Source organism: Carassius gibelio, chromosome A11 (assembly GCF_023724105.1).
Source record: "Carassius gibelio isolate Cgi1373 ecotype wild population from Czech Republic chromosome A11, carGib1.2-hapl.c, whole genome shotgun sequence".
Classification (NCBI taxonomy): domain Eukaryota; kingdom Metazoa; phylum Chordata; class Actinopteri; order Cypriniformes; family Cyprinidae; genus Carassius; species Carassius gibelio.
The window spans coordinates 18856740-18872958 of record NC_068381.1 but is presented as its reverse complement, the minus strand read 5'-3'; the positions used below and the strand labels follow the sequence as shown (position 1 = coordinate 18872958).

Genomic DNA, 16219 nt, shown 5'->3' with positions numbered 1-16219 from the left:
TGACTGACATTGACAACATGAATTACGTGTAGCATTGATCAAGATTACAGTCTGTCAGGCATAACAAATCATATAATTCAAGATCATGTTTTGGAGTCCATCTGTGCCCCCAGAGAGCCTTTCTCTGTCCTCTGCGTCATTCAGAAACTATAATCAGGAAGCCACAATAGACTGGCCTGTGTCATAATCTAGTCCACATTCCCGGCTTCCACCAGACGGCCGTACTCTTGTCTCTCTGACCGGAGAAGAATGTGCCGCTTTGCAAACATCCCACAATTCCCAGCTCTGAACTGTTGCTCTTACTGAAGGGAAGGATCACTATTACTATTAATCATTCTTATGGGCTCTGAAGACTTGGACCAGTAAGCAATCCACTAGCAACCCTGTAGAACACCCTACAACCAAACAATACCCTAGCATAGACACACTCACAAAATGTCAAAATCCCTGGGGTAGACCTTCAGGCAGGCACTCTTCAGATTTTGCTATCCCGGAATAAATTTAACTAGCCCAAAAAAAGCAGGGGCTCTCTCTTGTACGTGCCCTGTCAGGCGCAGTAGTCATTCTATTCTACATCACTCGCCGATCAAATAAGGCTTTGACAGCCGCCAAAAAAAAAGATCAATGCAGAAAAACCCCTGGATTGGTTATATACATTGGACAGAATGTTGATCCGGCCATCGCGTATATTCAGCGCAAATAAGGTAAACGTTTTGCAAATGTTTTTTAGAGAAATAAAAACAGGTCGACGAATCGATGCGCATATTTTGCATCAACGTATTTTTTGCGTCGACGTCATCGATGACCTCGAGACGTTGTCCCAGCCCTAATCCTTTTTAATTAAAATGAACACTGTATGAGCGTGGTATGGCGATGTCTAAGGATACATATTAATCCGTAAACTAACATGATTTACAGAAACTGTATAAAAGTCTTATAAAATTATACGCATCACTTTTCAGCCTTTAAAAAATATTTAAGAAAAGGTATAAGTCAAATGGATAAATTGACTCATAAAATAAAATAAAACAGCAGAAAGGCTTATTGAAAATGCGAATTAATTCTTTACCACTAGGTCGGCTTTTGGAACAGCAAAAATATAGTAGTCTCCTCGGTAAGCGCAGTATTCAAAGCAGCGCTGCACTTATGAACGCTACTTAATCAGGCATTATGGGAAGGATGAAATGAAAATGCAACTTTGCTGAAGACAGTCTGTTCCCTTCAGAGACTGACTGAGATTGACTTTGAAACGTTCCGCACTCATCGGCCATTTATTCAGTGAAATTTTAGACTTATGGGGTTTAATCCAGCCATATCGCGATTTTTGTCTTTGCCTCTTGAAATCATAATTAAGACTTCTCTTATACCATTTAAGGTATTTAAGACTATTTCTGGCCTTAAACTAAATTATTAAAATTTTAAGAGACGTTCTGATAGCCTGACTGGAAGACACAACAGCTCCGGGACGTCGGTTGGCGATTTTGTGAGCCCTTGCACTCAAGGAATATTAAATAGGGATAATACAATTTTGTATTACACTTTATGTTAAGGTGTCCGTGTTACTGTATAATTACACGTAAGTAATTATGTGTAATTATACAGTAAATATTAGTAAGTTGGCTTTCTCAAGCCAACTTAATGCATTTAGCAGACGCTTTTATCAAAAGCGACTTACAGTGCATTCAGGCTATCAATTATTAGCTATCATGTGTTCCCGGGAAATCAAACCCCCAACCTTGCGCTAGCTTGCTTGCTAACGCAATGCTCTACCAGTTGAGCTACAGGAACAATAATTAATTATAAGTAATATCAAATATTTTCTAATAAGGTTAAGGTTCATGTTTGTTTCAGGGTTAGTTGCTTGCATCATTTCTTTTATGACTTTTCTGTAATTGTATTTAAATATTATAGTTTTCTGTTTCCTGTCATATGAAATTATTTTAGCCACGTTTACTACGCTTTTAATACTAGTCGTTTTACTAGTCGTCATACTAGTAAAAAAAAATTGTATGTGACATCTGCAAATATTTTTAGATGTCACATTTTTTCTCACTTTACTGAAACTTCCTGTTACAATTCTACATTTGCAATCCGACATGTGTTAGATTAGTTTGTATGTGTTAGTGTCTAATTTCTTTGCAACAGAGCAACTGATAGCAGATGTTGAACCATATTGAGTTTGATGAGGCCACAGCGCTGCACATCACATGATGTCTGCTGTTTCACACTCGTCGTATGAATATCTGTGCACCATCATGTTCAGTTGTGTGTCAGCACTAGTGTGGCATTGCTATATATGAGCAAGTGCATGGGCTGATGGGATATGTCCTGTTATGTCCTCATAGGCTCAGCGTGGACCGTTTAGCCCGCAGTTTTCTCCTGTCCTGTCATGTGCTGAGGACACACATACGCATGCAGGCTTAACTGTGTATCATATCACTGTTTGTCCTCCATGTCTGTGCTGAGCTCTCTGGGATAAGTTGGCCTGGCCGGATCTGTGCTTGCTGAGGAGCTGTAATCACATCCTGTTTAATAACTAGTTTACTCTTAACCTTCATTCCTTTCTCAAATATTGAACAGGCTGGGTGGTTTACTGATGATATCAGAGCTTTTAGGCCTGATCACGGATCTTCTTTTCAAATCGTGTCTTGTGACTGCATGAACCTTTGCATGTAATTGTATAAAGACAACTGAAACAACTGCAGATGAATTGTAATAAGATTCATGTTTTAAATATAACATTCTAAATATAGAAATATGAAATTATACTTTTAAATTTAAAACAAGCCACTGGATTGATAAGTGAGCCGTTAAGTCATTCATTCAACCGATTTGCTCAGATGGCTGAATCATTCAGGATCTATTCAAATGACTTTGAATGGTTCATCGAATCATTGACTAATGATTCATTCAAAACACATATTCCATGACTTATGGTCTTACCATCAGAAGATTAAACGTTCTGAAATTCTGAGTTAAAATATATCCAGCCAATGCAGAGTTACATATAATGTGTCTCTGACCACCACATGCTAATGTAGTTTTTTTCCTGAATGAATCAGTGTTTTTGTCTGAATCAGAGAGAAGCATTTAGGGTGACCAGACGTCCCCGTTTTCTGTCCACAACTGTCCCCGTATATGTCCCCAAACACACTGTAAAAGCCCCACCAATCTAGCCAGCTGGCAAAAGTACAGTATGTTTGTGATTATTTACATCTGATTATTTGTGCCGCGTTTCCACCGAAATTCCCCCAAACAATTGTACCAGGAACTTTTTTCCCAAGGAACTATTTTTCCCCCAGACCTGTTGCTTTCTGGGTTTCCACCGCGGTCTAAAGTACCGGGAAGAGTAGGCAAATAGTCTGGTGACGTAGGTCTGTGTGCATTTCTCAATACTAAGTACGCTGATTTTGGACGTGCATCCTTGGTAGTTCGGACTTTGCGCATTCGACTCGGGAGTGTGATGTTCGCGATGACACGAATCCGGTAAAACTGCAAACAGCACCGTACTTGATAACATCAGTCAGCTCGTCTTGAATACTGCAATTGTCCTCTCTGTATATTTACAGTAAAACTAAAAAGGATATCAAATACCACTGCCTCCTTTCGTTTCGAGTTCAGGGAAATGTGTATACAGCCATTACAATGAAATGAAATATTCTATCAAATATTATATCAACTGACTCCATTTTAACATATAGATAATTTGAATACAGACCAAAGATTACCTGTTAGATTTACCCAAAATGAATGATATTTTATGTTTAACCACTAAAGAGACATCAGAAGGTCTAGCCGAGTAGAGACTGAAATCGGTGAAACACATTTTTAAATAGGCGCCGTTATAAATAAACAGAAGATTTGAGTTCTAAACAGCTACATTCTCACCTAAATGGTGGTTGAAATCACAATACTGCGTGAACTCAACCAATAAGGATGTTTAGCGCCCAGGCCCCGCCCCCAAAAGTTCCGGATCTTTGAAGAAGTACCACCTCTTAATTATGTTTTTAATATATGGACCCCCCCCCCAAAAAAAAATGAAAATAAAATCATACAAAAGTAAATTTACCCTGTTTTTGATTTGTAGTTAATCACAAGTGAGATATTTTAGCGATATTTTGACCACTGAACTAGGTAATGTCCCCGGTTTTCATTTCAGAAATCTGGTCACCTTAATTTACATACTTCAACTGGATCCTTAAACTCTTCTTGAGAAACTGCTGCCTGTGTTGTTATCACTTCAGTGGAATACTGTTAACATCTGCTTCCTGGTTTCCTTCGCTTTCACTGATCCAATAGCTATAATGGTTAAATGTTCAGTGATATGGAGACCCTAAGAGCCAGTGGGTTTTCTTTGTGTACAGGGCCACAGAAATAGAAGCTAAATATTATTGTCTCATTCACATCTGATTTAGATAAGAATGCAAATGTTCATGGGAACAGTTTTATTGCTTACCATTGTACCATGCATTATCTTGTTAGGTCTTGTTGTGACAAGTATATCTGTGTCAAGATTAAACCATCTGTGACTTTCACTGGAAAGATATGGCATTCCCATTAAAAGTTAAATGACTAGAGAGCTTTCCCAGCAGCATGCAATTTTAGGAATTTTGCCATAGGTATTTGCCTTAATGTTTTGGGGATTTCCAACTTTTCTGACCCAGGAACCAGTGTTATTTGGTATAATTTATATGCCAGTTATGGTATTTATTATTGTTTTAAATTAAGGTCTATATTTTCAGTTTTCATTTTAATTTTAGCTGAAGGTTTACTAATTTCGCTATGTGCTTTTTTTTTAGATTTTCATAGATTTCCATCAATGTAGCTTCATTTTATTTCAGATTTAATTTGAATAATTTTAGTACTTATTGATTTCAGTTATGATTTCAATTGTCATTTATTAATGTTATACAAATGCTAAATAGTTTAGTAATGTATTATTTACCTTTTATTTCATTTGTATTTCAAGTATCGAAAAATGACTCTTAGCCAGGGACCCCAAGATTTAAAAAACTAGATTTTCTCAACACTAACTTAAATAAAAAATTAAATTAATGACAGCTTTCATATTATTATGTTAATTACATATTTAATTTCTTAATCTCTAGTTAATGTTTATTCAAACAGTCAGAAAATGTTATTAAAAGTATATGATATTTATTGTCTAAATGGTACGTATATCTGTCCCTGTAGGACCTTCATGGATCCCTGGTTTTATGTAATTCTAATTGATTATTTGCATCATGTCTTACAGAGGGGCTTTTTCTGAGGTGATGCTAGCAGAAGAGAAGAGGACAAGAAAACTAGTGGCGATAAAATGCATCGTGAAAAAAGCTCTGGAGGGGAAGGGGAGCAGCATTGAAAATGAGATTGCCGTGCTCCACAAGTAAGTCATTAAAACAGCTGTTTCAGTTCACTTATGACACACACACACACTCACATTAAATATCACCACCAACTAACTGTAGGTGAGGCCCACAGTTGTAAAGTCCATGACATTCTTCATCTATGTGTAAGAGCCGTGCTATCTCAGGGTGAGAGGACAGTAAGTGATTTGTGCGTGTCTTAAGAATCTTGTGTTTAAAAACCTCTGGAATCATAAAGCTCGGTGAAAATGACTGAAGCCGGAGCAGCTGACGCTATTTTTAGTGTCTGGGTTGCCCGGGTTACCACAGGCAGAGAGGCACAGCGTTCACAGAGAGAATGAGGAAGCACTCACAGTCTGCTGCAAAGTCACATTTCTAAACAATATCTGCTGGCACCAGTGAAAGGGCCTTAAACTAGGGTTTTAAAAACGTGACTCTTTCCTCATTCATTTAACTCTATTGAAAAACCTAATGAGCTGACCTTCTTAGAAAGCAATCTAAGGCATCGTTGGTTTCAACGTGAGGGCTGTTCTTAAAGTATTTGTGTGTGATGTGCGTTTTTATGCTTATTACGGTTGCAAATTAATGGAAGTAGTGACAGATCTTTTCATCCGTACTGTGACAGATGTAGGGCAGTAACTTGGTTCTGTCCATTAAATGTTGATTGGATGGAGGCAAATTTCAATGTGAGCTTGCAGTCGATTGTAAGAAAGGGGCTGGCTTTATACAGACAAAATGACTGGTGAAAACTCTAAAGAGAAGTCCGGAAATAAAATAAATCCTTGCAATCCATGCAATGTCATGAAATATTATGACTTTTATTAGCATTCAACACAAAAAGTATGTACCATATTTTCCGGACTATAAGTCGCACTTTTTTTCATAGTTTGGCTGGTCCTGCGGCTCATAGTCAGGTTCGACTTATTTATCAAAATTTATTTGACATGAACCAAGAGAAATGAACCAAGAGAAAACATTACCGTCTCAAGCCGCCAGAGGCCGCTCTATGCTACTCATTGCTCCTGTAGTCTACACTAAAAACATAGAGCGCCCTCTCGCGGCTGGAGACGGTAATGTTTTCTCTTGGTTCTTGGTTCTAAATAAATGCGACTTACAGTCCGGTGCGTCTTATATATATTTTTTTCTTCATCATGATATATTTTTGGACTGATGGGACTTATACTTAGGTGCGACTTATAGTCCGAAAAATACGGTAGTTTTATTGTAAATAGCAAAACAAATATTAATTACATTACTTTCAGCAAATTTACTATCAATACATACAATCAATACACTTCCATTGCATCCTGAGTGATTTTTTTTTTTCATTGACACTCCGTTCATGTGCGTTTAACTCGAACATCCTGTAGATCTTTCCAACATTTCTCTTGAATGCAGCTGTGTATCCAAGTGAAATGAATATCTAAAAATAATAAATGTATAGGGTTGTTGTTGATGGAATCAGTAGTAAAAATGATGCAGGGTTTAAGTATAATGGATGATTTGAGACGTTTGGCATACATCAAAAGAATGTAATTTCACTGGAAGACTGGATTTTGATTAGAAATGACAGATAAATTAAAAATAAATTAATCTTCCACAATAAGATCAATAAAAGAAGTGGATTGGATTCATTTGGATTTTCCACATGTCATTAGCTCAGCAACATGTCAACACCAACTCTACAGGAATAGAGTCGAATCAGCCAAGTCTTCCAGATGCTTCTTGTGAGTGTGTTATTTGTACGATTTGTAAAGTTGCTGCTTACGTTGATCATTTTAAATACTCCTGTATGAGATTCTGTTTTAGTCAGCAAGATGTCTAAGAAGGCAGCTGCCCATGAAGTGCATATAGACAGCAAGGCAGCTCTAGTAGTTCAGCTCAACTAAACAGATTAGCTGTCCTTCGTCCCCCAGTCTGTCACCCACAGAGATGGAGCTGCAGGATTGTGAAGTCAGCATTGTGTAGGACATCCAGATTATGTCACTGAATCCGACAGGGTGTCCTCAAGGAAAGACATGCTTACTGACCTTACTGCTCACACATGAGCTCAGGACATTCTGGGCCATGCTTATATCTGCTGTCAGCAAGTGCAAGATCTGTGCATTAATGTGCATTAAAACAGGGAACATTTTTAATAGTCTTCTTTTTATTTTATTTTGTAATTTGGTTTTCAATTTCAGTTGGTTTTAACTATTCATAGATCATTTTTTATTTTGTTTGTATTGGGGCGTCGCAGTGTACCAATGCTGATGGTATGATATTTAAATAAAAATATTATCAAGTTAATACTACACATTATTTTTTAGCTATCTGGTTGTCACTCCAGCATAGTGGATGTGTTGGTTTTTCAAGTGCAATTAATTGGCCTTCAAAAGGACAGAGACAAAATAAACTAATTAATTATAGATTAATTTCATTGCTTTATTTATTAATTAATTTATTTGAATTGATATTCCTTTAAATATTGCTATAATAGCATATGATATAATTATAATATCATATTATTATGAATTCTTTTGGCCACTATAATAATGTAGTAAAATCAGATATTATGATAGCCTCTAGTTTTTTATGTTTCAAAAACATATCACCTCAAATGGTTCCATTTGTCTTTGGTCACATGTACTGTACCAAAAAAGCACCATGCTAAATCATTACCATTACAATTTAAGTTCAAAGTGTAAACCGTGCTTGTGAGTAATGAAATGAGGTCAGAATGTATAATGGCTTCTACATTCATATGTGAACTGTGATACCATCATTCTGGCATCTCTGGGGGATTTATGATTCATCGGCTTAAATCTTAAAACTAGTCTGGATCTGTCAAAGTCTGCTAAGTTCATGGCACTGAATCTATACAATTTATTTTGAGTTTAATTAAACAATTCTAAGTAAAAGTTTATTTTACGGTGTCCTTGTTACACGTTACTTTTACTTACTATAGTAATGGCAAATGATGCTTTATTACAAGCAACTAACCCTAAAACAAACCTTAACACCTTAACTTATAGAAAGTATGTTTGATGTTTATTAAAGAAATACTTCACCCCAAAAAATACAACATTGCTTAAAATGTATTCACCTTTAGGCCATCCAAGATGCAGATGAGTTTGTTTCTTCATCTGGACCGATTTGGAAAACATCACTTACTCACCAGTGGATCCTCTGGGGTTTTTTGACACCTGAAGATAGAGTGTAAATCAATACTCAAATTCATTAAGAATAATAACCTTGCTTTGGGATCGTGGCATCTCTTGACTGCCCACGGCTGTGTGGGTCTGAGTGGTGTGTAGTTTAGAAGAAGGCAAAAACGAGGCCACCACTTTGTCTGAATGGAGAGGCGAGAAGGGCAATGGGGGAGTGTATGTGCTGCTGACAGGAGAGAAAGAATGAGAACGAGTGGAAGAGAGACTCGGTGACTCATTCAGGTGCTTCTGTCGTGTCGTATTGTGAGTGGGGAGGTGTGTGGGATTCCACTGTTTGGCTCAATTAGAGCCCACACATGTCACACAGCACTCATCCAGTCAATGAAAATCAGCTGGGCTGTTGACTGTTGTTGGGGCGGTGAAGAACGAGACTCAGGGGTCCTGACATTATTTTATACATTATCCTTTTACTCTTATTTACTATGCACTAGATTAATGCAGAATCAGCCCTCTCGTAGACTAGTGAGAACAGACAGCATATTTCATTAGAATGAACACAAGGCTGTGTGGGAGGGACGTACAGTCTGTTCAATATGTCACACGCTGCGTTCTGGTTCTCAGGGTTCCTACGCAGTGTTCACTGCTTCCTGCACTGATGAGGCCATTTCTTAAAGAGTTTACTACGCATTAAAGCTGCAGTTGGTAACTTTTGACGCTCTAGCGGTTAATAAACAGAACTGCTTGCGTGTTGCGGAAGAACATTGTAGCTGGAGCTACTTCTCTCTGTTTATGTCTATGAAGAATCACAAAGGTACTGGATTACTCCGCCGCGGCACCCCCGAAGCAATCTAAAATAGTCCGAATATAAACACTTATTATAGGTGCACCCTAGTGATTCAGGACAAGCCAAAAACACGGTTTGGAAAATGTGTGTGTACTCGCTTATTATATGTATTTGTAAATTTTTAAAACAAAAAGTTACGGACCGCAGCTCTGATTGGTTGTTTCTTACCGGGAAACATTACATTAAAAAAGTTTCGTACTTTGTCTTATCTAATTTTCAAATACTATTTTGCTTAAAATACATTTAAAAAAAGGGATTCAGTACTGTTGTGGTCAATGGATCTGAACTTTTTATTTGAAGAATGTTTTGAGATCCCCAAGGAGAAGAACATGGGCAGGGAAAATATTCTGATTAAATGAAAGATGAAACTCTTTTGTGAGATATGTTTGCCCATTGCCTTCTCTCTACAAGTGCCTTGCTGTGCCAGCTGCTCTGGAAATGTAACATTATGTTGTTGTTAGTAACATGTCTTACACTGTGTTTGTAATAGGCATGAGGAATGCGATGGGAACAGATGAGAGCTCTCTCCCTCCCCCTCGCTCTGGTTTTCCTCTCGTTGTTTTTCTCAGTAGTCAATGCACTCAGACCTAGTTTCATATTTACACTGCATCTCAGGCTATAGGCAACAGGAAATCTGAATCCAGATCCCCTTGGTAAATATTTATGAGGCATCCCTGGGTCAGTTTAACAGTCTAGAACATCGTGGCAGAGATTCGTCTGGATGAGTAGAGATCTGGTATCAGATCAGCTCTCGTGGAGACAGACTGATTAAAGCTGTCAGTATGAGCTGTGAGGCTGCAGTAACACTAATTAATTATAAAACTCTATGACACTTTTGGCTCCACAAATACAAATTTGCATGTTGTGGATCAGTAACGTGCCTTAAAGGAATATTTCAGATTCTATACATTTTATGCTCAGTTGGCAGTCCTTGAGGCATGTCGTTTTACCACAAAAACGACTTACAGTTTCAAACGTGTAGCAACAAGTGGGAAACAACATGCATTCCAATACGACATTAAGTACAATGAAGTTTTTTTGCAAGGGATGAAAAATTATTTTTGTATGGTATTTAAACTTATGCCACAATTGCTTTCATATTGTTTATTTCTGAAGCACCAGTAAAGATGCATTAAGCCGTAAGCCTAGATATTTGCCTTATTCCTGGGTTAACATATCTTTTTTGTCTTTCTCTCCTAGGATTAAACATGCCAACATAGTTTCCCTGGAGGACATCTTTGAGAGTAAATCACACCTCTACCTGGTCATGCAACTGTGAGTGGTTGATTATTAATTTTAACTTTACTATCATCCCATATTTTCATGCTTTCCACACAAAGTATGTGAGCGACCTCCAAACAATTCAGTTATATAGTGCAGCTGCCTTGTGCTGGTTGCCGTTTTTAGCTTCTTATCTCAAACTCATTCATTTCTCAATGCAGGCCAAAAGCCAAATCTTAGAACAAATAAAATTGCAAAGGCATTATTACAATATTTTAATTGCTACATGCATAAATGTAGACATTTAGAACCTACATATGCACATTCTCTGCATAAGTACTGTGCATTAATGCAAACACTTGCATTGTATTCTAAAATATTTCAGAATTCATCCATAACTCAGTGCAAGAATGTGTTGCATTCTCAGCGTAAAGGGTGTGCTATAGTGGCATTTGTCATGTTTTAACAAAGAACACTTACATTAATACGTTGACTAACATACTTAAACTAAAAAACTTGACTAAAACAACTTATTACTCTATTGCAGTATATTTTACTGCATATCTGTACTAAGTCAAAGTGTCATCTTTACAAAATGTGTAAGTACAAATATATATTTAAATACAGGACATTAAAGGATATTTTAGTTTACATAACTGCTTATCAGTACATTCACAGTACATTTTAACCATATTTCAAAGACAACAGAAGTAAATATGTAATTCTGCTACACTTTATTCCTAGTTAAAAGGGTAAAAGACTCTTAAGTTTTTCCCCTTAAGCACTCTTATTACACTTAATATACATTTAAGTACAATGCATTTTTCATTTAATCATCTATAATATGCGATTAAGTGTTGAACACATTTACATTTATTTCAGACATAATTATAGTATGTTAAAGAATGCTATTTCTGTAATAAGTACTGTTTTTAAAAGTATATAAAATTGTACTTCTTTTTCACAAGGGTTACAGTAGGTTTCTTAAATTATTGTGTCCAAAGCAGCATGCCAAGAGTAAGCCGGAGTAACAGAGGTGTTCTTGTCATTTTCTCTAAACTCATGATCTACTGATAGAGAAAGAGCAAGATGACCATATATGGGTAAATACTAGCAGAGGGGCGGTCAGTTGAGATACTATGGAGGTAAATCAGTAGCTAAACTCGAGAGGTTGAAAATCTGAATGTGAGAACTTGTCATATTAATATTTGTATTTGTAATTTGAAATTTACACTCACAGCTCTGATGCGAAAAGCTTAAAACTTTCGATTTGCACACACAGACAATGATCAAAACACCCGTGTATTGAATTGGAAGTTGGCCCTTGGCCCCTCATAGTGTCAGCTCTTTTAATTACTTATGTGCCAGAGAGCTGCACTGTTGTCTTTTCCACTGAGAAATCAAGGAAAATGCTAAACAACCACACACACATACACACGCGTGCATAAGCCCACTGAACGGAGCTGGGAAAATATGCTCACACCTGTGTCTTCACACCTGCCATCTGAAATGTCAGTAGAGAGAGAGAGTTAGTTATGTTTATAGAGAATGGAGACAGAATATATCATGGGTGACGCGTGATGGAGAGAGAAACAGCAAAGGGGTCAGTTTCCACAACAGCTGTGTTAGCAAAGAGATCAAGGGTGACAGAATGACAGAAAAGGAAGCGAGAGAGATGTTCATTGTCCTGTTTTCTGGGAGATGGCAGCTCTGCTTGCAGACAGCAGGACTCCAAGTTTGCCAGGGCTTTCAACTCGGTGCAGGATTAACTCTGCTTGCATGTACGTGTATGTGTGTGTGTGTGTGTGTGTGTGTGTTAGCACCCACAGTCGTGATGCTTCAAATACCACTGACTGAAATCCCACCTTCAACATTCCCTTCATCCTACACACATGAACAGACAAAACACATTCACTGCTGAGTGAAGTTTCACTGTAACCCCACGGTTTGTGTTGAGAGGTTAGGAGGAAGTGCACATAGACTGCATTGGCTTTTCTATCCAAGAAATGGGTGAATCTCACACAGAAATGCGCAGATCACGTCTCATCCCAATACTTCTATTTATTAATTTATTTTGCATTACAAAAATGATAATTGGAAGAGAAAATAGAAAAAAAGTAAAAGTTTCTGCATGCAAAATACAACTTTTATTATTATTATTGTATGTGAAATATGACGTTGACATTTCCATGAAATCTACTCATATAGAAGAAGCTGGAGTGTTTTAGGAATGGTGGAAAAGCTCTTCCTTCCTTATATTTGTTTTCATTTTTGTTAGGCTTATCCCAGATCACCTTTACTAAAAAAGCACCACTACAATAGTGACACCATTTTATAGTGATGGTATCACATGGTATTGCTACTTTGATATATACCAGTAATTTTCATATTCATATCTCATTGAACTTTCATGGTATTCAAAAATTCTTCAAACAGCACCATAACATTACTATACTACATGTCTAAACTCCTTGATATTACCATGGTATTCATTTCTTTATTGCCGGAGAATAATTATCAATCTGTTAGTATAGATACGGTTACCACTTCTAAGGAATTAAATCAACCTCTTACTACAGAATTTAAATTAGTCATCTCTGAAGTTTACTTAACTAAATGTATGTGTAAAAGAGTGAGGGACTACCCAGTCTTTCAACATAAAAATAGTAAAACAGCTTCCTCTGGTGGTTGGGATGCAGTACAGCATCACCATATGGTTCTGCTGTGATCCTGCTGTGTGCCAGTCTGTCTAGAGTAAAAAAAAAAATACCCAAGAGGGAATGAGCATGTGCATTGGTGTGTTTTTCCATTTGCAGAGTGTCCGGTGGCGAACTCTTCGACAGGATCGTGGAAAAAGGATTTTACACTGAGAAGGATGCCAGTAAGCTCATCCAGCAGATCCTGGACGCTGTGAAGTACCTGCACGACATGGGCATCGTGCACAGAGACCTGAAGGTGAGACGGCAGGCGGTCTGGAGCAAAACAGATCTAATGAAGCAGGAGTTTACAGGAGTTATTTTCAACCAAAGAGTGTCAGAAACCTGTTCTGCAAGTTTTAAATCTTATTCTTCCCATCCACAGAGCGTAATCATTTCATTCAGGAGTCCTTATTGGGTCTCTTGATTTTAATAATTGGGCCTTTGCCTTCAGAGACCAGGAAAGTAGTTTGAGGTAAATGGATTAAATCAATGGCTCCAGTCCCATTTTCAACTTTAGAATAAAGTCAAGATGAGGAGTTGTAATTCACTTTATTTTAATAATTGTCGTTTGGGACAGTCATGACCTAGGGGTTCGCTAAATCACATTGAGCCCTGTTTCTCATCTGGGAGCTGTGAGTTTGAGACATCTAGTAAAAAATGAAAAATTATTTGAGTATTTTAATTTTATTAAACCGCTTATTACATAGTGCTTGATATCTGCCACACACACACACACACACACACACACACACACACACACATGTAGGCTATGTGTATATATGCATGTATATTCTGCATTTATTTGATCAAAATACTGAATAAAAGTAATATTGTGAAAATGAAGGTGAGTGTTTTCTATTGGATTATATTTTAAAATGTAATTTATTCCTGAGATGATAAAGCAGTTTTCAGTTTCAAACGTTGCTTCAGAAATCATTGTAACGTGCTGCTTGGGTGCTCATGTGAAATTTCTTCTTCTAAGTATTGATGTTTAAAACTTCATATTGTCATTTTTTTTATTCATGATAATTAGAAAGTTCAAAAGGACAGCATTTATTTCGTAACATTATAAACCTGTTAACTGTCACTTTTGACAGTAAATGACACAATTTAATCTCTAAAAAAAAGATAGTTGAGGCCAAATTCTTGCTCCAGTCACTTATCATCATACGTTGACATACTTTCCAGCCAGTTACTTCCCTTCGTGGTTTCTGGGGTTACAGTCTGTATGCAAAGTTGGTTTGTTTATAATATTTCAGTGAAGTTGTTCATTGTGATTCGTGCTCTGGTTAATAACATATCTCTGCTGACACATGAATAGAGAGAGATGTCCGCATATGTTTGGTCACCAAGTGTGACAGTAAAAGTCCATATTTCCTTTTCTGTGTGTGTGTGTGTGTGTGTGTGTTTAATCACCTATTTTTGTCTCTGTTTCTAACACAGCCAGAGAACCTGCTGTATTACAGTATGGATGAAGACTCTAAAATCATGATCAGTGATTTTGGCCTGTCGAAGATTGAGGGTTCGGGTAGTGTGATGAGCACAGCATGTGGCACTCCTGGATATGTAGGTAAGACACACCTCCATATGCAGAAGTATATATATGGTATATATCTGGATGAAACCTCAGCCTTTAGGACTTGAACTCTACTAAAGTAAATTGAAGAGGGTAATATACATAAACCAACTTGGACATGTCTGGACATGTGGTTCAAATCTAGGTGTAAACTCAATCTACTGTAACATCAGTCTTTTCTTATTTTATAACAATCTTCAGGCTTACCTATTTCTCCCCCGTATCTCTTTTTCTTATCTCATGGTAGTTTTCAGGTGTCGTACTAGCCATAGCTTTAGAAATGACTGGTTGAAACTGGATCTATGGGCACTCAGTTCTAAAGAATACTCTGTGTATATGTGAGGGAGATTAGATGTGGGTTATTTAAACAGAAAAAGAGAGAACAACCGAAACTTGGTAGAAGTATCTATGCCAGTTATACATGCATTACTGAAAGCAGAAGAGCAAGCAGCAACATATCCAAAAAATGCATCTGTAACCAGTATTCTCATCTCAACTATGCAGGTTTTTTTTTTTTTTTACAACATTAAAATTTACATACTAGTAAAGACAGGGATAACCCGCTAATAGGTTATTTATTTTTTATCATACTATTGAGGCCTATGGAATTTGTTTCCATGAATTAAATTATTTGATGATGATGATGATGGTCCTTTCTTGGGTTTGAGCTTAGTTTTTGGGTTTCTGGAGGGCTAGAGGGCGCACTACCAAAACAATAACTATCGTGTGGTTTGATGACACTAAGAAGGAGCGTGGAATGATGGGATTTGTTGTCTTCTAACTAGGGCTGCACGATGTGTCGTTTAAGCATCGATATCGCGATGTACGAATCCACGATAGTCACATTGCAGGATGTGCGATGTAGGCTGTCATAGTTGATCCGTTATTCATTAACTGTACGGGCCAGCTGCTCCCTGGCCCTTGACGAATGTGATTCGCGGAGAGCGCGCGAAAATGAAAATGTAAGTGTGCTCATCCCATTTTTGTTTGTAAGAAAAAATTAATTCGATTTCATATCACAATATATATCGCAGAAAAATTTAATATCGCAATGTCATTTTTTACTAATATCGTGCAGCCCTACTTCTAACACAATAATTGGGCATATATAGCAAACGCGAGTTCAACGAATTGCGAGTGTAGTTTACATAGAAAGTCAATTCAAAGACGCGATCAGACTATGGATCAGACGCGTCCTCGCCTGGGTCTAGAGACAGGATGCCCTGTGTTTGGCGTGTCTGCCCCATAATACTAATCTTGTTGATCGTTATAATAGCATACGTTTTCTGTAAAGATACGCATCAAAACAACTCACCTGTCGAGTAAAACACAAGCGAGATCAGCATCTCTTTCTAGTTGAAGTT

At 37.3% G+C, this 16219-nt stretch overlaps 1 protein-coding gene across 2 annotated transcripts in view; it reads left to right on the top strand.

Moving 5' to 3' along the window:
- Window positions 1–16219, top strand: part of LOC128022579 (calcium/calmodulin-dependent protein kinase type 1-like) — a 42630-nt gene that overhangs the window by 20560 nt on the left and 5851 nt on the right. For both annotated transcript variants that reach the window (XM_052610273.1, XM_052610272.1), the window contains exons 3-6: window positions 5255–5386; window positions 10560–10634; window positions 13397–13535; window positions 14723–14849. In XM_052610273.1, the coding sequence (XP_052466233.1) occupies window positions 5255–5386; window positions 10560–10634; window positions 13397–13535; window positions 14723–14849 (473 nt within the window). The remainder of the gene's footprint in view (window positions 1–5254; window positions 5387–10559; window positions 10635–13396; window positions 13536–14722; window positions 14850–16219) is intronic.